A 23,751-nucleotide genomic window follows, 5' to 3' on the forward strand; every position below is an offset into this window, starting at 1 on the left:
CCCGAGTCCCCGCTCGGCCCCCTCCCGGTAGCCTGCGCTCCTGGCGCTGACGTGTCCAGGGCCGTTGGTTTCCGCTCCTCCCCACACTCGCGGCCAGAGGGGCGGGGTGGCCGGGGCTGGCGCTCCCCTAGGCTCCAACCCGCGGCCCGCCCCGCCGCCCCGGCCCCTCGGATGAGTGTACATATTCCCAGCCGGCGCCGGACGCCGATGAGTGGCTGCGCCGAAAGAGCCGGAGCTGGGCTGAGCGTGGCCTGGGCGAGCAGAGGTGAGAGACTCCCGGGCAGGGCCGGGTCCTGCCACACGCGTGCGCGCGTCCAGGGCCATGCTGCGCGCAGATGGAGGCGCGCGGCGCGCGACGTGCAGAGCGCCTGCGGCTGGCACTGGCCGAGGAGCCCGCCAGCAGCACACGCGCGCCCGAGCCGAAGCCCCGCAGGCGCACACCCACCCTCGGCGGCACCTCCGGGTCGGGGCGGGCCATGGATGATGGGCTGAGGGCATCCCGGGTGGACGGTCCAGTTCAGGGGACCGTGTCTGGAGTCAGAGGGGGAATCTGTGAAGGTAGTTAGAGCCGGGAGGCGGGCCTCGCCAGGGAGGAGAGGTGCCTGCAGATTCTAAAGCCAGGGCCCTGTGGTCAGCGAAACCTGGGTTGGCCTGCCTCTGGAGGGGACTTACTGGCACTGTCAGGTGGGAGCGGCGTGGGATGCCTTGGAATGTGTGTGCAAAAGAATTGAGAAGGCTGACGAAGGCGAGGGGATCCCCGTGAGCGAGGTGACAATGAGACAAAAGTCTGCTAGTCACTCTTGTAATCTTGGGGGTTGGAGAGGGTTGGGGGACCCAGGCGTGGCCAAGTGGAAGGATGGTGGGTTGGAAGGCTGCGAGCACACCTGTGTGAAACAAGTCCCTTTGAAGATGGGATCAAGTCTGAACGGTGTGTGTGTTTCTGAAACCTGAAACCAGGTAGTGGTGATTGTGCTAGTCCGTGTATGTCAGCGCAAGCTGAAGGGCTTTTAGGTGGAATTCACTGGGTGTGGGCTCCAGGGTTACAGGAAACTGAAGGTAGCTATTTCTTCACTGTTAGCTCATTTGGCTGGAACCTCAAGGAAGACTCTTAGGCTGTGCCGCCAAGCAGCTCCGGAGTCAGTGGTTATGGCTCAGAACAAGTACTGTTTTTCTGAAGCCCCAGAAGATTTATTTGTCCATTTTGAGGGTGTACCTACAGCAGAGAGTTAGGGCAGAGGGCACAGGAAAGGAAGGCATATTTGCTAATAGTGGATAACTAGCAAATTTCTTAGGGCTTCCATATAGATGTGTTGGGTTTGGGGCAAATATCAATCTTTATCTGAATTCCAGAGAAGACTGACAACATTTTAAGGTTGTGATTGCTTTCTTTTGAAAGATTTTATTTTTATTGAAAAGGCAGGTTTACAGAGAGAAAAAGAGACAGATCTTCCATCTGCTGGTTCACTTCTCACATGGCTGCAAATACCAGTGCTTAGCCGATCGAAGGCCAGGAGCCAGGAGCTTCCTCCAGGTCTCCCCCGCAGGTGCAGGGTCCATGGCTTTGGGCCTTCCTCTGCTGCTTTCCCAGGCCATAAGCAGTTGAAAGGGAGTGGAAGAGGCAGGACATGAACTGTGCCCCCTATGGGATCCTGGCGCTTGCAAGGGGAGGATTAGTCACTTGAGCCACCTCAGCAGTCCCAGATTTTGATTGGTTTGAACTTGAACTCATTGCTGCTTGTATCCTGAATATGTACAATGTTTCCTACCTGCATTAGTGGGGAATTTGGTACCGTTTTAATGACATGGAGATGGTTGTATCTGCCTCATGTATACACTGTGAATACAGTAAGCTTCTCCAAGATTCAGTTGTGAAGAACGTGGAAATGAGCATGCGTGACCCTGCAGGCCTTTGCAAGCTGTTGTGGTGTGGGCTCAGAGGGCAAAGTTTAACCAATAAGTTGTCTTATTTGCATGAGCTCATTTCCTCAAACATCTGAAGGTGGATGGGAGTCTAGGGGCATTTTTGGCAAAGTTTGGAGTGTACATTACCATGGTGTACTGTGCTTGACTTTGCTTTGGGTAGACAGTGTGGAAAAGATGGGTTGTCATAGCTTTGTGCAGAAACCTATGTATAGGTGAAATGATTTGCACACATTCTGTGATGGTGAATCCCAAATGAAGGAGTTCTTAATCTTTGCTTCCTTGGCTTGCTGCTGAGCTTTCCACGGCAGCACTCTTCCTTACACTGGACGGAAGCCGTGGTATAAACGAGATGCCATGCCTTGGCAAGCAGTTTAGTTTAACTCCATCCCTCTTGACTCTTCCATGGCTTTTTCAAAAGTTCAAATTTAATGGCTTCGTGACTCTTCCGACTTTAGGTAAATCAGGAAAAGGATTTTGTAGACTCCCAGGTGAATGTCGAAGGCTCAGTGTCCTGACTTCCTGGATTTTGTACCTGCAGTCCTTTTGGGATTTCATTCAGTCTGTAACTTAGTATCATGTAGGCTAACAACCTTGACAGTTGATCTTTTGCTCAGTATCACCTCTGAACTCTGGACTACCATATCATGCTGTGGAGCCAGTATTTTTTTTTTTTTTTAGTTTTATTAATTACATCGCATTATGTGACACATTTTTATAGGCACTGGGATTTCCCCCACCCCTCCCCAAACCCTCCCCCCACGGTGGATTCCTCCACCTTGTTGCATTACCATAGTGCAAATTCAGTTGCAATTCTTTCATTGGAGGTATTTACCAAGCATAAAGTCCAGCATCTTATTGTCCTGATAAGTTCAGTGGTTTCTTGTTGAGACCATCTCTGGTCTGAAGGTAGAGCCGGCAGAGTATCATCCCAATCAATTAAAAGTCCCAACATAATATTTACAACAGTTTACAACATTATGGTATTAATTGACATGGTATTGATTAACCAATATGTTAATAGGAAAATGCAGGTTCTCAACCACATCCTGTGACTTCTTTTGGTTTATATTCAACCGGGTTCTGTACACCTTAAAATGGCTATAGGTTACTATTCAGCTGTCTCGTGTCCATTTTCTTTTTAGTATTTAGCTGTTTATAGTGTTGAAGCATGATTTTGCTGAACTTAGTTGTTTTTTTGGGTGGTCTGAACTGGCTTATAGCTCTAACAAGACATGTGTCAACAGTTTAGGTGCAGAACATTTTTTAGGAGGGGTGTGCAGAGAAATCCCCAATACCCCAGTGAGGAGTAACTAATCTTTGTGTCCCACCTAGTGAGGTATGAGTAAATCCACGCTGGCCATTTCCTGTCTGATTCTATACTTTCCTTGTCGTTGTCTGTCTATCTGTTCTAGGTTTTATTCTGTTTGTATGTTTGTTTGTTTATTTTGACGGGTTTCTGGAGTGATCCCGATGGTCATTTCGAGAGAGGGTGGGGACCCAGAGCCAGAACCAGGCAAGGGCCAGAGAAAGCTCCCCTCCCTGGTCCCGAAGGAAGTTTATTGTTCTTCTGTTTCTGCGGACCACTCAGGGCTCCTGGTTGTCGTTCCCATGACGCTGGTTCCTGCACGGCAGGGTTTGGACTTCTTCCATCCCCTGTGGAAGCTCCAGATGGGGGTGGGTGACCTCAGAGTTCTTGGCCTCTGAAGGCACTCCAATTCCCCGTGGTCTCCTTGGCAGTTGGGATGTAGTCCTAGTTGCTCGTGTTGATAGCCCGTGGTGAGGATCTGGGAGTCATCAGGGTTGGGATACGAGCCTCCTGTCCACCTGCTCCACTCTGGAGTACCTCCCCTTGGAGCCAGTATTTCTAATGGCCTAACTGGCATCTCGGAGGTAACGTGATTAAAAGTGAACTGTGCATCCCGACACGTAGACCTGAGTCTGCTCCTGTCCCAGCGTTTCCCCGGCGTCAGCAGGAGACAGCAGCACCTGGAGTGTCTGTGCCCAATTCCTGTCTTTCCCTGTCACTCCACCTTCAGTTCATCACCTGATCCTGTAGGTCCAACTGTAGAATTCATGTTCACAACCACATTTTTGGGTAAGATTTTTATTTTTATTGGAACAGCAGAGTTGTACAGAGAGAAGGAGAGACAGAAAGATCTTCCATCTGCTGATTCACTCCCCAAATGACTGCAATGGCCAGAGCTGGATCAATGCGGAGCCAGGAGCCAGGAGTTTCTCCAGGTTTTCCACATGGATGCAGAGGCACCAGTACTTGAACCATGTTCGAGTGCTTTCCCAGACACATGAGCAGATAACTGGACCATAGAGCTGGGACTCTGTGTGTGCATATGGGACACCACACTGCAGGAGGAGGCTTAGCCTGTTGTGAAACCTCCCTGCCCCCACTCTTAAGCCACCATTGTTTCTCATTTACACTTTTAGTACTTCCCTAACTGGTTTGCCTGCTTCTATTTTTGTTGTCATAGTTTTTTTTTTTTTTTTAAACACATAGCAGCAGGTTGGTCCTTTTGAAAGCGAAGTCTGACCGTGATTTTCACCTGATGCAGATTCTCCACTGGCTTTCCAAATCCCCAGGTCCTGCCCTGACCTCACGGCCCTACTTGATCTGGTTCCTGTCCGCTTCTCCAGACTCATTTCCAGTCCCTCTTGGCGTCAGTGACGCCACAACTGCGCTGACCTTCCAGCTCCGCAGGGAACACACCGAGCACACGCCTGCTTTACGTCTGTGTTACTTGCAGCCTCCTGTACGTGCAAGTGCTTCTCCTCCCCAGGACTTTTAAAAAAGATTTATTTATATTTATTTTTATTGGAAAGGCAAAGATACAGAAAGAGGGAGAGACAGAAAGGTCTTCTCTCTGTTGGTTCACACCCCAAGTGGCTGCAATGGGCAAAGCTGAGCTGATCCGAAGCCAGAAGCTAGGAGCCCAGAGCCCAGAGCCCGGAGCCTCTTCCAGGTCTCCCATGCAGGTGCAGGTCCCAGGGCTTTGGGCCATCCTCGACTGCCTTTCTGGGTCACAAGCAGAGAGCCGGATGGGAAGTGGAGCAGCCAGGACACAAACTGGTGCCCATATGGGATCCCAGCGTGTGCTAGGCAAGGACTTTAGCCACTAGGCTATCACGCTGGGCCCTCTGCCGGATCTTAGCTTGGCTTGCCCAACTCTTTGTTCATATGTATTCTTAAATGTCAGATGTTTGGATGCTTTACCTGACTACCCTGACTAAAATACCTGCTGTCTCTCCTGTTGCTCTTTAGCCCCTAGTCCTCCTGAATGTCAGCACTGTCTGACATCTTATGGATTTGTCACCTGTAGGCACGTCACTGCTTTATTGTATGTCCTTGTTATGCAGATAGGTGCCTGGTAAACAGTAAGTGTTGAATGGATTCCTCTAAAGGATTAATAATGGCCCAGGAAAGTTAAGAATTCTCTTATTTATTAATGCATATTGTTTTACATGAAAGTGAAACTTTTAGGAGTAGTCTGTTTGCATGATTGAGAAGGGTCGTTGTGGGCCCACACACATGCTATGGCAATCTGGCGTGTGTCACATGACAACGTCTCTGCTGACAGATCCATAGTCATGGTCCCATAGATGGAGCTGAATGACCCTTCTGAATTAGTAGCCAGTAGTAGTTATGGGGACATCGTACGTGCCAGCCAGGCATTGATTGTTTATTTTTAACTTTTTAAGGATTTATTATTTTTTGCTATTCAGCATATTAATGTATATATTCTCTTAAGCATAGAGCATTTTTGTATTTGTTCCCATTTTATAGATGAGAAAAATTGAGGTACAGGAGGCCAAGTGACTTGCTCAAGATCATATGCTTAGAATATGGTGGAACTGAGTTAAAACTGTGCCAGACTCAAGAGGCCATGCTAAGTTGCTGCCGAACTGTTCTGCCTTTTTTGCAATGGGACTTGTGTGTTGTGTCCTTTGCATTTCCTCTGCTTTTATGACTATATATTAGAGGAAGAATATAGATTTTCGAGTTAGATCTGGCATAGAAATTCCCATTTTTCTAGCAATTATGTATATAACATTGGGGAAAAAAACTTTGAACTTCATTTTCTCATTGCACTTAGGATTATGGCTCTAAACGTAGTGAGGAAAATGTTTTGCTTACATTTTATGAATGTAGATATCAAAATTAAAACTTTTTTGTGACTTGGTCCAAGCAGTAGAGCCAGTACAACTAAGTGACATACCAAAAATAAAAGTTGGTGGTTTAACATCAAATCTCATATGTTGATCTAATTTGTACTTAAAAAAAATTAGAATCTTGAACTCAGTCTGTTGCTTTAGTTGATTTATTTCTTCTCTCTCTCGCTCTCTCTCTAAGAAAGTAGAGTTACAGAGAGAATGGCCAGACAGACATCGTCCTCTGGTCTACTCTCCAGATGGCCAATGGCTACGATGGCTGAAGTTGGGCTGATTGGAAGCCAGGAGCTAGGAGCTTCTTCCAGATCTTCCATGGATGCCTGTTCACAATGAGTTGAGGCCTGCTCTGCTGCTTTCTGAGGCCATAAGCAGGCAGCTGGGTTGGAAGAGGAGCAGCCAGGACGTGAACTGGCTCCCCTGTGGGATACCAAATCCACAGACAGAAGCTTGACTTGCTGTGCCATGGAGCTTGGTCCCTACTTCTTGCGAGTTACATACTTAAAAGAAAAAAAAAAATAGAGTCTGTGCCTGTCTCTTTTGGAGAATGGTATCTTTCCTGAACTTGATTTTGAGTGGACACTGGTTAAAATTATTTCTAGGAAATTTAGGATTTGGGTTGACATGCCCAATATAGAACAAAGTTATGGTGCTTTTAAAAAATCAAGAATTCTTACTCATCCTGAAAGCTCCTCACCCACCTGTGCTGTGCAACTTTTTCCGTTTCTATTGGTTTTTACACCACGAGTCAGAAATAACATCAGTTGTGTCTCACATTTCCAGAGTAAGTCACGCCTAAACCGTGTGGCGCCCCCTCTGTTTCTCTGGCCGTCCTCTCGCCCCCATGCGAATGTTGAAGATCTCTCTCCTGAGGGACCCTACAGCAAACTTGACGATTCTGAATTTGGCAGCAGCATGTTTGACTTTAACCCTCAGCTCTGTCACTTTGCTAGCGTGGGACCTTGTGCAAGCTGTGTCTGTGGCTCGGTATTTTGTCTTCTTTGCAAAATAATCCCAATGCTAGTACTTTGGAGCTGTTTGAGAATTCAGTGAACTAGTATCTGCAAAGCAGTTAGAATTTTCCTGCCACACGGTTAATTGTCACGCGAGCAGTGAATGTCCTCGTTCTATCAACTTGGGAGACACAGATTTTCTTGGCCTGGGTTTGGGAATGGTGTTTGATGTTTAATCCTCCCGATGAGGTAGGTGCTGTTATTAGAGTTATTTCCGAAGTGCGGAAAGTGAGGCATGGTGACTTCAGTGCTTCAGCTGAAGTCTAGAATTGTCCTCTCGGCTGCTGTGTGCATCAGCTCTTACTGTCCCTGTGGGAGGAGAAGGGAGGCGGGTTGTTTCTCTGGTGTCTTGGTTTCCCGCTGTCACGTCTGTGTAACTGCAGTGCAGTGACCCTCGGATTTATTGCTTTTACTCTCCTTTGCTGTGCAGCTCATCTGGTTCAGACCTTCGACTTTTCATTAGTGCAGTTCTCTTTTAACCCGTTTTCTGCTTTTATTTGTCCGTCCTCAGACTCTCCTTTGTGTCGTTGTCCGTTTCTCCCAGCCGTGCCTCTCTGCATGGCGATAGTACCTTGTTTAGGAAGCTACTGCCGCCTGTTACTTATGCTAGTAGGTCTAAATTCCCATGCTGAATTTTCACGGCTGTTTGTTACACAGTGGTACCCTGTGCATTTCCTGTCAGTCCACATGGCACCTCGCCTCCTCCGTCACACATCCTCATTGCCCACCGCCTTCTGCTTGTTCTCTAATCTCATCTGTGTAGTTTGCTCAATGCTGAGGCCCAGCTGGATCAAGCTCTGGTGAATTCATTCTGGACAATGCCACGCCTGTCTCCTCCTGTATTTGTTTGTATTAGGAAAGTAGACGGAGTAGTTCCTCTTTCTCTTTTTTGTACAAGAAGTTTAATGTTTGTTAGAATAGTCTTTAAAAACCAGTGTCTTTAAAAAAATTTTATATTTATTGGAAAGGCAGATTTACAGAGAAAAGACAGAAAGATCTTTCATCTGCTGGTTCACTCCCCCAGATGGCTGCAACAGTTGGAGCTGAGCAGCCAGGAGCTTCTTCTGGGTCTCCCATGTGTGTACAGGGGCCATGGCTTTGGGCCCTCTCCTGCTGCTTTCCCAGGCCATTAGCAGAGAGGATGGGAAGGGGAACAACCGGGTCATTAACCTGTGCCCAGATGGTATTCCAGTGCTTGCGGGTGAAGGATTAGCCAATTGAGTCTCTAAAATTAGTGTTCTATTTCCTGATTTTTAGAATGTATGTATTGCTTGTTTCCTGAACCAAGATCCAAGTTGATCGTGAGTAAAGATAACAAACTTGGTTTTATTGCTTTTCTGCAGAAGTTATTATTGATATGAAAAGTATTTTTCATGGTTAAAAGAAATCCCATCTTCATGGTTCTTGCTGTAGTTTGAATACAACAGCTATTTTATCATTAGAAATATGATAAGTGGTCAGAGGAATCATTCAGGGACAGCCAAGCACAGGAAGGGCTATGATTGTTTGGCTTCCAATCCTGGCCCCATCAGCTGCCTCCTTGCTCAGCTTGCTTGTACTGCAGTCTCTAACTGTAAAGTAGTGATAATGTTCTTATATCATACAGTTGAAAAGCAAATGAGACCATATGCGTGAAATGGTTTGTGTGGTGTTTGTTATATAATAGCATTATGTTATTTTCTTAGAAATACTGAATGATACAAAGGCAGAATTTAATTTCCTAAGTATCATATTTTTGCAATATCCAATGTCTTGTCACTTAACCACTGGGATGTGTTTTAACCAATGTGCCATTGGCAATTTTGTTGCATAAACATCACAAAGTAGAGTTACAGAAACTAAGATGGCTGTGCCAGAAGGGGATGTATATGCCTTGTATACATTGTATGTATGCCTTGTCATTGACCATAGTATTGGTTATTATTTGTTTTTAGCAGAAAAAAAAAATATTGTAACTCTTTGACCTACTATTAATTCTTTTCTTTTATATTTATAGGTGCAAAAATTACATTGTTGTCACAAAACTTGGCTATAAGAACATTATGAATGTTAATGATCTCCGACTCAGGTTGTCCAAAGCCGGACAAGAACACCTGCTACAGTTCTGGAATGAGCTGGAAGAAGCCCAGCAGGCAGAACTTTACACAGAGCTCCAGGCAATGAACTTTGAGGAACTCAATTTCTTTTTCCAAAAGGCCATTGATGGATTTAATCAGTCATCTCACCAAGAGAAAGTGGATGCACGGATGGAACCGGTCCCTCGAGAGGTGCTGGGCAGTGCCACGAGGGATCAAGATCAGCTGCAGGCCTGGGAAAGTGAAGGTACTGACCATGTGCGTGACTCTTCTAAAGTCATTGATAATGAGATGTACTAAAGGACTAAAATAGCTGAATCACATAGCTCATATTTTGACTGTCATGCTACTGTAAGCCATGTGACCAACCAGGAAGTGACGAATTGTCTTACTAAGACCTCTGCCATGTCTACCGTTGCTGGTCCCTGCATTCTCTTTTTATTTCTCCTGCTGGGTTCGAACCTCTTTTCATTCAAGCCTTAATTTCTCTAGTCTCTTTCCCTCCTCAGCTTCTTCATTGCTGCTGGAATTCCTTTTCCTTGAAGTACAAGCACTTCCGTCTAAGCCAGCTTAGCCTGACCCTTTCCTGACCCAGCCCGATTCTGCAATCTTGTCTCCTGTATAGCTTACTCCTAATCACTGCTGCCATGGACAGTACGAACCGGAGAATTCACTTTTCCCTGACAACTGTATGCCACTTTCCCTGACTTTGCTCCTGTATGTCCTTAGCTTGGTTTGCCTGTGCTGTGTTTTTACTTAACTGGGTCAGTTTATAAAGTCAGCTTTTGGGATTGTGCAACATCGTGGCTGTGCTCCTTGGAGAATTTACGCCCATGCTTCAAGCATCACTGCACAGACTGATCCAAGACCTTTTCTGCTGGGCCTCAAGTTGAAATTGGTTGTTTAAATTGGTTGGTCATGCTCTTCGGCTAGTCTGTCCTTTGAGAAGGGTTGTTTGTGTGTCTGTCTTCCTTGCTCCCTGTAGGCCCGTGAAGAGCAGCCCATGTGTGCTGCTTTTCTGCATGTGCTTGCCACTGGAACAGAGCTTTGTATATTTCTAAGTTGGTCAGTAAGTATTTATTGAAGTGCTTTTTATTCTGAAGCATATTATAAAATTTGTCCTTTTCACTAATATTAGTTTATGAACCAGAAAATAACTCAACTGGAGCTTTTGGGTATATATATTTAAGGTGTGTTTATTTTTATTGCAAAGCCAGATATACAGACAGGAGGAGAGACAGAGAGGAAGATCTTTCATCCGATGATTAACTCCCCAAGTGACCATGACAGCCGGAGCCGTGCTGATCTGAAGCCAGGAGGCTGGCACCTTCTCCAGGTCTTCCATGCGGGTGCAGGATCCCAAGGCTTTTTGGGTCGTCCTCGACTGCTTTCCCAGGCCACAAGGCAGGGAGCTGGATGGGAAGGGGGGCTGCCGGGATTAGAACCATATGGGATCCCCAGGCTCGTTCAAGGCGAGGACCTTAGCTGCTAGGCCACTGTGCCGGGCCCAGATATGGTTAAAAGCTGTAATTTTTATAATGTGCTTTTCTCTTGATAAAAGGTTGACAAAAGAGTGTAGCCAAGGTTAGCAAATTTTGTTCCTTGTCAAATTTGGGCATCACTTCCTCAACTGTAAATGAACAGATTAGGCTGACAACTTGCTTTCCTTTTTAAAGAAAAAAGGTATTGTCTTGCTGCAAAAGATAGTTTTGACAGCAACTGCTTATAACCTGGTGCTCTGAGCCTGCACTTTTATTTGCTCATATTGCTATGCAGTTCTACATTATATGTATATTTATTTGAGTAAATGTTTGTTAGTATTGGATGTAAAAATCTTGAAATCTGTTTTTGCATCATTGCTGTTTTGTCTTCTACTCTGTGATACCTCTGCCCCCACCCCGTAAGAAATATAGCAGCCATTAGTAACTTCCTGTGTACCTCCTAGTATCTTCATTTAGCTTCACCAGTCTGCTGATTTTGAAAATTGGACTGATAAAGAAGTTGTCTTATGTAAATGGAGGATGAGGACTGTGATGAAGATGCTCTTTGGGGAGGTCTCATCCTGGGAAGTTCGGGGGTTGGAGTCTTATCTCTGCTGCCATCCTGCCGATGTGCTTGTGATGATTCAGTTGCTGGGATCTGTGTCCCCTCTGTCCCCGATGTCTGCGTAGATTGGGGCCCTGTCACCCAGGTGGAGACCAGGGTCTCATTCCTAATTCTGGATGTTAGGGGTATCTGGGGAGTAGACCACTGAACTCTCTTATCTCTTTGCCTTTTAAAACCAGCAAGTAATTGAATAATTACGTGAGAGGGGTAGATGTTATGCATGTAGGTTTCTACCCCTTTCATCTCTCTACTATGGGAATAATTTTATTATTTTTCTCTTTAGTGTATTTATTACACTCACTTTTCTATAAAAGGATTTTGAAAAAATAACTGGATGCTCTTCAGAGAGGTGACCCTTGGATCTGAAATGCTTACTAATAACTTAGTGAGCTTCTTAGAATAGGCCTTTGCTGTTGATGGAAGAAGATGACTTCCAGATGGATGGTCTCCGGGGGCACTTAGTGATACCCTGACACCTGGTAATCCCACGTTCTCCTTCCTTCCTTGGGCTTCAGGGAGACTGCGGCTCTTAAATAAAGGCTGACCAGGGTTCTTTTTGTCCTCTGATATTTGCCTTCCCACATTTACCCCTGGGACTTCAGGAGGGGAAGGTTTAGGATGAACTAGTGTGAAAAGTCCAAATTTCGGGAATATCAGTTGATTTAGGCAACAATCAAGGTCTCCCGCAGTTTGAATCTTTTTTGGCTACGTTGTTAGACTCCATGGAGGCTGGTCTACCGTTCATGACGTTTTATTGAAACTGTAATCTGGAATTGTTGGAATCAAGCGTATTATGAGAAGGAGGAGAGCAAACTTCCCTTTGGCTTATTGTCACAGGGCAATATTTACTTATGGTTTAACAGGTAGGGGTGGAGAAAGAGACTTTGTAACTTTGTAACTTTGTAATTGATGTTACATCCTTTTTATTTTGCCAGTAATTGCGTTTGCAAATTCTCCACAAAACAGTTTCCATGGTAAACTCTTAGGGAAGGGATTGCCACTTTGAAGAGCTTGTATTTCAGATAGTAGGAAGGTCCTGGTAATTATTTCAAGGACAGTTTTTTATTTTCTTTCAGAATGGGAAAAGCAAAAGCATTGTAGAGAAGTTCCAAAGCATCCGGTGGTTATTGAGGTTGTAGTAATGGATATTTTAACACTCAGGGTAGAAGAGTGATTCTGAAAGATGAATACATAATTGACCACTGTGCTTATTATTGAAGGAAATCGTGTTTTAATTGATTTCTCCAAGCTTCTCTGGCTAGGCGTAGACAACAGAATATAGAGGAACAGCTGGAAAAAGTCTTTCATTTTTGGAGCTGCAATCTTGACGAGAAATAGTTAAGACCTTTGAGAAAGATATTTTAATAAAGATACACTGAAAAGATATGTTTCCTTACTAAAAATTCTGATCTTTTTATACATTCACTTATTTAGAAGGTAAAGAGAGGAATAGGTTACATACATGCATATGCATTGGGTTATGATTTGTGTAGTTTTCGTAAGCTGCTCAAGAATTTGTTATTTTGAGAAATGCCCATGCTTGCTTCGGCAGCACATATGCCAAAATTGGAATGATACAGAGAAGATTTGCATGGTTCCTGTGCAAAGATGAACAATTTCCAACATACTTGTATTTTGAGAGTTTAGTGAACCCCCACTGTGCCATTGTGTTTCTCAAATTTTTGATATACTTGTTTAATTTTCTTTGTTTTCGTTAAAGTATCTGAATGTAACCCCCGAATGTTATTTTGACAAAAAATATAACTTTGCATAGTTTTCTATGTGTATCTGTAAACGTGGGCAGGTTCCTAATCATAGTGCCATTGTTACACTTAGTGGGAAATGACAACCTCTTAGTGTGTAAAACTGCTTCAAATGGAAATGCTTTCCAATTAGTCTGCTTTTCGGGCTTAACAATTTTGGGGAATAATTTCAACCGTGAGATGTGATTAGAAATTAAAGACTTAAAATAGCTCCTCTCAGTAACTCTCGTGGGAAGCTTTGTTTTGTTTCTGCCTGTTCAATGGTGGATTCACTCCAGTTGTTTCCAGAGTGCCAGGCAATCTAAATGAACTGTCGAGGTGCTTAACTTGGAACAACAGAACATTGGTGTGTGGGAGGAACTAGTCCAAGCAGGAAGTTTTCCAGGAAGCACTTGACCTCTGACAGGCCACTGTAAACTTCTTTGTTGTAAATGTTATCGGGAGAAAGGCTCAGGCAGTCTTAGACTCAAAACACATGTTTATGCTGTTAGGGTCCGGTTTTGTCTGCCCCCCACCCCCAAAATGACAAAGAGTTTCACTGGTAATGCAAAAGCAAGCAGTTTATTGTGCCAGCATGCTGGGGTCAGACCGTTCTTGGGGCACGCAGGCCAGCCAAGGAGGGGTCGGACCCTGAACCAGAGAAAGGCTTCTGATTCTATAGGCCTCTCTTGGGCGTTACGTACGTCATAGCCTACACAAATCCAAACACAGCAAATCAATTTAAAGAGTAACACATTATCCAATCAAAGTAACACACTTCAAACACATCATGGCCATGGGTTCTGGGTATCAATGGCTCATCCTGTTTCCTGGAACCAGACAATTCCCTGCCACCCAGGTGTGTTCTATAGATAGGGCTTGAGGCTCTGGTCACTGTAGATAGGGCTCGTGGCACTGGTCAATAGCCCTGACTCATCCTGACTAGGGTGGCATCTCCCAATGGCCCTGGCTTATTCTAAGCAAAGCAGCGGCTTCTTGGAGTCAAGGGGCCTGACAGCCTGGCCAGCATTCTAATATTCTAACACTCTAACATTATCCTAACACTCTAACACTATACTGACGCTCTAACATTGTACTGACACTCTAACATTGTACTGACACTCTAACAGTGCAAGGAGAGCAAGAATTTGCCCTGCAAGGTTTTGTTGCGGGGTGTGAGCGAGATCACACCAGACATATCTAAGATTTATTAAGGAGTCTTTATTAATCAAGCTTGGAGACAATAGAGCACAGTAGCAAATCACAAGTCCATACAGCAATCCACCCAATCATAATCCAACCAATCATAATCCTAAAACGAACAACCAATCATAATCCTAAAAGGAACAAATGGTCATTATCCTTAAGTCTACCCATTAAGCTGAAGACTTATGTCCCAGCTTCCCCAACAATATAAGCTATTCTAAGAGACATGCAACGAATAACCTGGACACACTTACAAAGCTGCAGACATTCACTCTTCTCTGGCTTCTCTGCCCACATTCCACTACTGCTAGGCCTCACCTCTCCTGGAACTCCCAACAGCAAACAAACCAGTAACAACATCTTTATATCCATTGTCCCATCGAAGCAGTACACAGGGACCATGCTCAGGGGACTACCTGTCCTGGGTCAGCTAAGAGTCGAGGTGCCAGAGTAACAGAAGCACCTGGCCAGAAAGAGAGTGAGCCCCTGCTTCACAGGCCTTTTAAAGGGGCTTGTGAGGGGAGTGATTACACGATCCCCTCTCAGTTGATAGGTGAGTCACAGGTGGGCAGGAGCGAATACCTAAGTGTTGTGGGCTAAGGAGTTGATTAGCGCTGGTTTGGATTGGCAGGAGCAGGAACTGGGTTTGTAGCTAAAACCACCTAGACTAATTGGACTTCCAATATCCTGGCTAATTTAGGATGTGGGGGAAGTGGTTGAGGATGGAATTAACATTCCATTGCTGTTAGGACCCACCTTGATTTAGGACAGAGGGTAGAGAACACAGCCAAATTTCATTTGCCCACTGTCAATGGGTGCTGGCTATCACAAGCTGCACCCCAGAACAGTTTCACTACAGCTTGGAAAGAGAAAGTTTTTTTAACCTCTGATGAGATGTTGACATCACTTCTGGAAGAAAGTTATTAACTTGTTTTTTACAGTGGGAAGATGGAAAGGTTTATACAATGATGTACTTCTGATTTTTTAAAAATTTTTTGTACTTCAGAAAGAAGTAGTTTTAGGATAGGAGAATTTTACAACTTCTGAATTGCCACATGTCTCTGTGTTTATAATCAGCTAACATTATTCACATCTGTGCATTGCTGACCATATGAAATTTATGTTATGACAAAGATAATTTGAATTAATGTGTAATTGCCATGGAACTGAAAAGCTTGCTGATTCTTACTGGGCCACTTAATTTCAAGCAGTACTTTTTTTCTGTCAGTGTAAGAAAGATACTAATTTATGTGTTGCATTTGTAAACTTTATAATTTTTAAAATTTCTATTGGAAAATCAGCTATACAGAGAGAAGGAGAGACAGAGAGGAAAGTTCTTCCATCCTATGATTTATTCCCCAAACGGCTGCAATGGCTGTAATGCGCTGATCCGAAGCCAGGAGCCAGGAGCCTGCTCTGGGTCTCCCATGCAGGTGCAGGGTCCCAAGGCTTTGGGCCATCTTCTGATGCTTTCCCAGGCCACAAGCAGGGAGCTGGATGGGAAATGGGCCGCCAGGATTAGAACCGTTGCCCATATGGGATCTCGGCAACCATATGGTATCCTGGAGCATGCAAAGCCAGGGCTTTAGCTGCTGGGCTACTGTGCTGGACCCAACATAATTTGAAGTAGTGACACAGCCAGAGTGGCTGTCAGCTTCAGCCACTGTATATACAACGTAATGCTTGTACAGCAGCTCCAGCTGCATTTGTTTTTGAGTTGCAAATGGCCTTTATACTCTAGGGAATGCTCTCTTTCCTTTCTCTTTTCTGTGTTTACTCCTAAGTGAAAGACTGGGAGAAGCTTATGTGTTAGCCTTTTAAATCACCAATCTATTTGGGCTGCATTCTATAACTCACCTAACTGTGGTTAGATAGGGATGAAGTGTAAATATTTACCTGGAAATGTACATGTGGCAGGCGTGATCTCACACCGCTCATTAGAAGTGCTTTCCAAGGTAGTCCCACAGATGGAACGCAGATTGAAGGATGAGTGCAAAAAGGGATTTAGGAAACCAACATGTGCCATTTATTTTAGTGAAGAACTAAGTTACACTGAACTGCTGGTTAGCGAAACTTTAAAAGAGAAAATTAGAAGCTTGGAATGAAGCGGGAATGTAGAGAACTGATCAGAGGAAGATACAGGTTTATTCAGGCGTATTTTGATACCTGGTTGGAACCTATAGAAGTACCGAATGGAGCAGGTGCTGGCTCTGGGAACTTGGCTTCCGGTAAGGAAGGTAAGGGAAATAATTTACCTTTGGACTGAAGTAAAGGTAAGAAGTCTAGACTAATGACTGGAGCCACTTAACGATCAACATCCTGAAACCCATGAGCCATGTGAAGAAAGGGCCAAGAGCTCCATGTCCAGGACCACAGGGGCATCAAGAGCTCCATGTCCAGGACCACAGGGGCATCAAGAGCTCCCTGTCCAGGACCACAGGGGCATCAAGAGCTCCGTGTCCAGGACCACAGGGGCATCAAGAGCTCCGTGTCCAGGACCACAGGGGGCATCAAGAGCTCCGTGTCCAGGACCACAGGGGCATCAAGAGCTCCGTGTCCAGGACCACAGGGGCATCAAGAGCTCCGTGTCCAGGACCACAGGGGGCATCAAGAGCTCCGTGTCCAGGACCACAGGGGCATCAAGAGCTCCGTGTCCAGGGCCACAGGGGCATCAAGAGCTTCGTGTCCAGGACCACAGGGGCATCAAGAGCTCCGTGTCCAGGACCACAGGGGCATCAAGAGCTCCGTGCCCAGGGCCACAGGGGGCATCAAGAGCTCTGTGTCCAGGACCACAGGGGCATCAAGAGCTCCGTGCCCCGGGCCACAGGGGGCATCAAGAGCTCTGTGTCCAGGACCACAGGGGCATCAAGAGCTCCTTGTCCAGGACCACAGGGGCATCAAGAGCTCCGTGCCCAGGGCCACAGGGGGCATCAAGAGCTCTGTGTCCAGGACCACAGGGGCATCAAGAGCTTCGTGTCCAGGACCACAGGGGCATCAAGAGCTCTGTGTCCAGGACCACAGGGGCATCAAGAGCTCCTTGTCCAGGGCCACAGGGGCATCAAGAGCTCCGTGTCCAGGACCACAGGGGCACACGTTTTTTTGGAAGATGTCCAGAGTTATCTCTAACATTTTGGGTAATGTGTAGGTACCCAGATAATAGTTCACTATCTGCAATTCTAGAATGATTCAAAATCTGTTGTACAGCGTAATCTTGCTTGAACGGATAAAATTAGTGTGATGAAGAGTAGTATTTCAGATATGCTGTGCATATAGTGTGATAGCATTATTACTGTAAGATTCTCCAACCACCAGGAAAAGAATACCTCAGCTGAATCTCTAATAAGACTTTAGATGGCCATTATTCCAGGGAACTGTGGTCATGGGCTTCCTTCCCGGCACAGCAGGTAGGCAGACGGGGAGGGGCTGCAAAGGAAAGAAAAGCCAGGAAGAGCCCTGAAAGGGGGGTTTTAAACACTCCTCAGCACGTGGCTTCTGTCCTTCATTGGTGCAGTGGTGATTTCACTGCCTTAGGGGCCCTTCTGTTTTGGGTTGCAGCCTGGGACTGGACTTGAGGCAAGCTTGGCCCTCCTTTGGTTACCCAGGCAACCATCAGTTACTGTACTAGTTCATGAGGGTTCTTGACAATTTGTGGAAGGTGTAATTAAAAGAAGATAAGTCAGGCATTTAATCTTCCTCTGAAGAACCTGTAGTCACTTTATAGTGCCGATCGCCAACATCAGCTCACTTAAAAGGCAAAATTCCGGGCTTTTCCAGCAGGATGCCCCATTACCTGATAGGATGAGGGATCAGCAGAGGGGTCACAGAAGGCATTACTATGACACTGACTGGCATTCAAGAACCATACTCGGGGCTAGAATGTGTAAGGCATACGTGGACCAATGCCCTGACACTCTGACCCCATTGGACGGTTTAGAAGGGCCGGTGGAGTCTATGCAGGAGGCATGACAGTCTATAGGACGCTCTGGGCTGACCAGAGCAACCTCTGGCATAGTTAACACTGGCTGGCAACAGGCCTGGTTGGAGAGCGTGGTGGAGGCCTTGGCTGCGTGGAGCCTACCACTAAGGGGCACAGGAACTGGAGGGAGGCTGAGTTCTGGTCGGGTCACAGTTGTAATCCCTTGGCACAAATATCAATTCGGGTTTGACGCACCATGCCGGATTAGACCACAGCACAGTTTGGTGCTCTGGAGGACCAGGATAGACGTTGGACGGGCTCGGCTAGGCCTCAACCCCATCTGAGCCATATATGAGATATGCGTGGGTATGGACGAGCCGTGGCTGGGCTGAAACTCTCAACAGCAGGAACCAGAATGGTTTGAAGAGCGGTGCTGGCCGAAGGACCTGCTGGAATGCGTGAAGCCCGACACCATGAAGGAGTCGGAGGGAGGAACCTGAACAGATCCTCTGACAGGACACTGACTCTACAAATAAACGCAAGAAGCATGGAGGTAAATAACCCAGAAGAGGCTTTGGAATGTGACCCACTGGAATACACTTGGCTCGGGTTGGGGCAGACCAGGCTGAGTCAGTTCACGTCATCCACTGGCAAGCCCAAGTGCTGAAACTGTGTGGGGGCCTGGCCGTGTTTGGTTGCGATTAAAAAAAAAAAAAAAAAAAAAACCAAAAAAACAAAAAAACAGTACAAAACACAAAATGCCAAGGTGAAATGGCCTGTGCTAGCAGGGAATGCAACACCCGACCAGCACTCCTCCCACTGGTTTAGGTGAGGGACAAGAGTGTGATGGGCAGAGCCGGGGAGAGATGCGATACTCATTGGTTTCAATAGAGGTCGGGGCTCAGAAGAGAACCAACCCAGGGGTTAAAACCATCAGCTGATCGGAGTGATGGACGGTGGCGGGCACTGTGCTTACTAGTAGTACATGTAGGAGCCTGGACTGGGAATGCCTCAAAGTTTTTTTTAGGGGGATTCCCCTGAACAAAATGGAGGAATCAAAGCATTAATCAAAAAAAGATGGAAAATGGAGTAGATGAATCAACCACCTCAGCTTTATGCTTGCAGCGGAAAACTGGACAAGGGGAAACCCTAAGACGGACTATGTCAATCAGTGGACTCTGCACCAGCCTCATCATACCTGGACTGTTGCTGATGATATGTTGGTGCTTCTAATTGATCGAGGTGACGCTCTGCTGGCTCTGCCTACAAACCTGAGAGGGCCTCCCTAAGAGGCCGTTGAACTTGAACTGGACAAGTGGGATGCTGGACTCTGTATGGTGTAAACTTTTAATTAGGGAATCTCAACGGAACTTGAGCTGTGGTTATGCATCAAGGTGAAGGAATTCATGATGGGGGAAGGGTTTGGGGTGAAGGGGGGGAATCCCAGTACCTATGAAATTGTGTCATGTAATGCAATGTAATTAATGAATAAATGAATATTTAAAAAAAAAAAAAAGAAAAAAGATAAGTCTTAGGACAGGCGCTGTCTAGTGGGTGAAGGCAGGCCTGAGAAGCCTGTGTCCCATGCCGGAGTGCCTGTTCGAGTCCTGGATTCTGTGCACTTCTTTTTCTTCCTCTTTTTTTTTTTTTTTTTTTTTTAAGATTTATTTATTTTACTTGAAAGTCAGAGTTACAGAAAGAGAAAGAGACAGAGACAGAGATCTTTCATCCACCGGTTCACTTCCCAAATACCCACCATGGCCAGTGCTGGATCAATCTGAAGCTGGGAACCAGGAGCTTCTTCTGGGTCTCCCACGCAGGTGCAGGTGGGTGGTTTTCCACTTCTTGCCCAGGCCATTAGCAGGAAGCTGGATGGCAAGTGGGGCAGTCTGGATTCCAACTGGCATGCTGTAGGCGGAGGATTAGCTTGTTTCTCGGCTTTGCTGGTCCCTGCTGTCTGCTCCGGCTCTAGCTAACATGTACTGGGAGCAGTGGATGATAGCCCAGGTACGTGGCAAGGAAGCCCAGCTGGAGTTCTGGCTCCTGGCTTCCCCTTGGCCTACCCCTAGTTGTTGGAGGCTTTTTGGGAAATGAACAAGTGGGTGGAGATTCTTTCCTCTATTCCACTCTTTCCGTCACCTGCCCTTCCAATAAATAATAAATATTTTGTTTGGTGCAGAATAGCTTTGAAATCTTGCCTAATTTTTTTATGATCTGCACTTCACATGAGCTTTTTGAAGATCCTGCACAAGCACTATAGTCCTTTTCTACATTTTTAAGAGTTCTGCATGGTGAGTAAATCTGCCCTGAGGGATTGTGGACTTATTTTATAATACAATGCTTTGTGAGTCAGTGACAACAGAACTAAATTTATTTCCTAGAAACCATAGTTTTCTTAACCCCAGGCCAACAATCAAATGTAGAACAATTTTCAAATATGATTTATATGGGTCCCTGTTCCCTTTAGATCTTCGTCTCATTTTTATCACATGAGCATTACGGGTTTGCTAAGGTGCGCACAAACGCACAATGTGGTGAAGGATTTCAGTATCTGGGAATTTAGGGAGAATGTTGATTTGAATTCATTTTGGTTCAAAGGATAACATTCTTGTTCAAGCATCATGTTTAATATCTACTAATGATGGGTGTTCAGCTGATGGAAACTACCAGGTTCTGGACAGAAGAAATAAATCTGTAATAGACTCTTGAGTCTCAAAATCCTTCTGAGCTACTCTAGATGGCTCATTAAAAAATATTTTGACTGATTTTATTGAAGTATAGTAATAAATAATGAAATGTGTAATTTTGATACAGAACATTTTCAACTCCCTAAAAAGTTTTCAAAATATGCTTCGTGGGTGATTCCCCCAACCTCTTCATTTGATTTGGCTTTAAAACCAGGTATCCTTTGCAGAGTCTGGTGCTTAACCATTACGTCATACTGATTTCCTAACTGAAAGTTTCTTTTCCTTTTAAATTTGTGTTTATTTGAAAGGCACAGTAAGGAGCTCCTCCATCTACTGGTTCACTCCTCCAAGGGCTGCAACGGCCCGGGCTGGCCAGCCTCGGGCAGCAGCCTGGAGCACCATCTGCTAGCAGGGGCCCTGATGCTTGGGCCATCCTGAGCTGCTTCGCCAGGCACATTAGCAGGGAGTTGGATTGCAGCTACAGCGCCCTGGACTTGAACCAGTGTCCCAACATGCAATGTCGGTGTCACAGGCACTGGCTTAACATTCTGTGCCACAATGCTGACCCTGAAGTTTCTTTTCTTTACATTCACAGGGCAGTAACTTACTTCGTATGTTTCAAACACATTGATTAGTTATTTATTGTTGGTTGATTTTTATAGGTTGAAAGTAATTTAATAGTATCATCTTCATCCTAAAACCCTGGTATCTTTTTTTATGCTCTTTGTTGACTTGAGCTCTTCCAGTCTATAGTCCAGTTCTTGTAGAACATTCTGTTCCTCCCGAAGTTATCAGAAAAGGTTTTATCAGCTCATCGAAATATACTCATCATTTAATTGTTTGGTATTTGGTGGTGTTATATAAATTTAATCGTTTTGGTAATATTCATGTTTCTAGTAATAAGATATTCATCCGTGACTGTGTATGGATATCTTGTCTTTGTAGAAATATTGTAGGTCTTTGCTGCTCCCTGTATATGCTTAATATTGAAGTGTTGCTTTAGCAGTTTTGTGATACAAGTATTTTCTTTTCTAGGACTTTTCCAGATTTCTCAGAACAAAGTGGCCGTCCTTCTTCTAGCTGGTGGGCAGGGGACGAGGCTTGGCGTTGCATATCCCAAGGGCATGTATGATGTTGGTTTGCCATCTCACAAGACACTTTTTCAGATTCAAGCGGAGCGTATCCTGAAGCTCCAGCAGTTAGCTGAAAAATGTTATGGCAACAAATGCGTCATTCCATGGTAAGCTGTGTGTCATTGTGGGAGTGTGTCTGAACATACGCTTTTCTATAATAATTCAATTATGTATCTGTGCTATTCATGAACAGACATGTTTCTTGATACTACCAATATGTATGGGAGCTTCACATTTATGATATATGAAGATACTTTTGAAAGCTCTTAGTAGAACAATTTGGAGCAAAAAGATTTTTTGAGATCCAAGTTTAGTTTTGTTTTTACAGTACACATTTCCTGTGAACTTTTTGAAGATTTTTTTTGTATTTGACTTCAAATTTTTTCTTGTCCTCAAGAGAAAAAATTTTGTTTGAATTCCACTTTTCACATACTTTTGAGATAATGTCATATGTTGAAAGTAATATACGGGGACCGTTGTTGTGGTACTGCCGAGCAAACCAGTGCTTGGAATGTTGGCGTTTCACGTGGGAGTGCTGCTCCAGTCCTATTATCAGGCTCTCCTCTACTCCACGTGAGCTTCGCGTGGGAGCTGCACTCATCTGTCTGCGGAGGGCCATGCTTCTGTTCTCCATCTCTGTTAGTATGCCATTATCTCAGCGCCTGCTTGCTCAGTATGTGTCGCCTAGGCATGAGTTTTGCTCTGCGGTTTAGAAGTGTTTTGTCTTTACCATCTTTCCCAGAACAGTTCTGAAAATCACTTGAGGGGCAATGATTGTGTGTGGCAGACTCCCTGTTTTTCTGTTCCTGCTATTTCAGTCCCATGTGGCCAACAAGATCGCTGCTGGCATTTCTGTTCCCCCAGAGGCAGTCTGTGGGCGAAGCTGAGATTCTTGGTCACTAACCTGCACCCACACATCGGCAAACACCTTGGGGACAAGGCAGCTGGGTGTCCTTGAGTTCCCTTTGAAAGAGTCACACTGTCTGGAATTTCAATCCCTGTAGTGTTCCTAGCTTTTCTAGCTCTTTCCAGCATGAACACTAGCTCACTGTGAACCCATTTTTTTTTTTTCCCAGACTGATTCCTGTGGGGGATTTGGAGGAACATCTGTGTTCTAAGCAGCCTGCATTCTGCTTACAGCCTTGGCCTCATGCAACCCACACTTTCTATTTGCTTACAAAAGGGACTGTAGCTGTCTCTTTTATAATCTAATAGGTCAAGTCTATATATTTTGTACCCAAAGGTCTAAACAACCAGGACGATTTGTTAGACAGTTAATGACGGTGATGGCAGATTTTACCTTTTTCTTCAGTCATGTATTCACAAATATCAATGAACTATTTCTAGGTGTTGGGGCTAAATCAGTAAACAGTGCAGACAAAACCCCTACTTCTCTATGGTTTTTCTCTAGTGAAGGCAAGAACTAGCACAGTCACTAATTGTGGTTCTAGATTTTTTTTTTCTGTATTTTGTCACACTAGCAAGAGTTGGAGTTTTGTGACAGCAAAATATAATTACACTCTTCCTCTAAATGGAGAGTGAGCAGAGCCCAGATTCCTTTTCAAAATTGGATAAAAATAATCTCGAGAGGTCTCTAGATTGTATTACGAGTCTTCCTTTCTTCTGATTTGCTTAAAACAATAGTTTAGGTTTAGAAAATACTTTCACTGAGTTCTAAAGTATCTCTGTAAGCCGTAAGGGGTTTACTGTTGTGGGAGGCGTGTTTAATATCGTTAGATAATTTTGCGCATATGGATTGATGAAATTGTAG

At 45.1% G+C, this 23,751-nt stretch overlaps 1 protein-coding gene and 1 pseudogene across 2 annotated transcripts in view; both read left to right on the forward strand.

Annotated features, from left to right (window-relative positions):
• Positions 1-246: 246 nt before the first annotated feature.
• Positions 247-23,751, forward strand: part of UAP1 (UDP-N-acetylglucosamine pyrophosphorylase 1) — a 39,806-nt gene continuing 16,301 nt past the window's right edge. For both annotated transcript variants that reach the window (XM_058660558.1, XM_004589126.4), the window contains exons 1-3: positions 247-265; positions 9,104-9,437; positions 21,883-22,087. In XM_058660558.1, the coding sequence (XP_058516541.1) occupies positions 9,158-9,437; positions 21,883-22,087 (485 nt within the window). In that variant the 5' untranslated portion in view covers positions 247-265; positions 9,104-9,157. The remainder of the gene's footprint in view (positions 266-9,103; positions 9,438-21,882; positions 22,088-23,751) is intronic.
• LOC118758703 (U6 spliceosomal RNA) lies at positions 12,833-12,933 on the forward strand (annotated as a pseudogene).

Source organism: Ochotona princeps, chromosome 2, assembly GCF_030435755.1.
Source record: "Ochotona princeps isolate mOchPri1 chromosome 2, mOchPri1.hap1, whole genome shotgun sequence".
Taxonomy (NCBI): Eukaryota; Metazoa; Chordata; class Mammalia; order Lagomorpha; family Ochotonidae; genus Ochotona; species Ochotona princeps.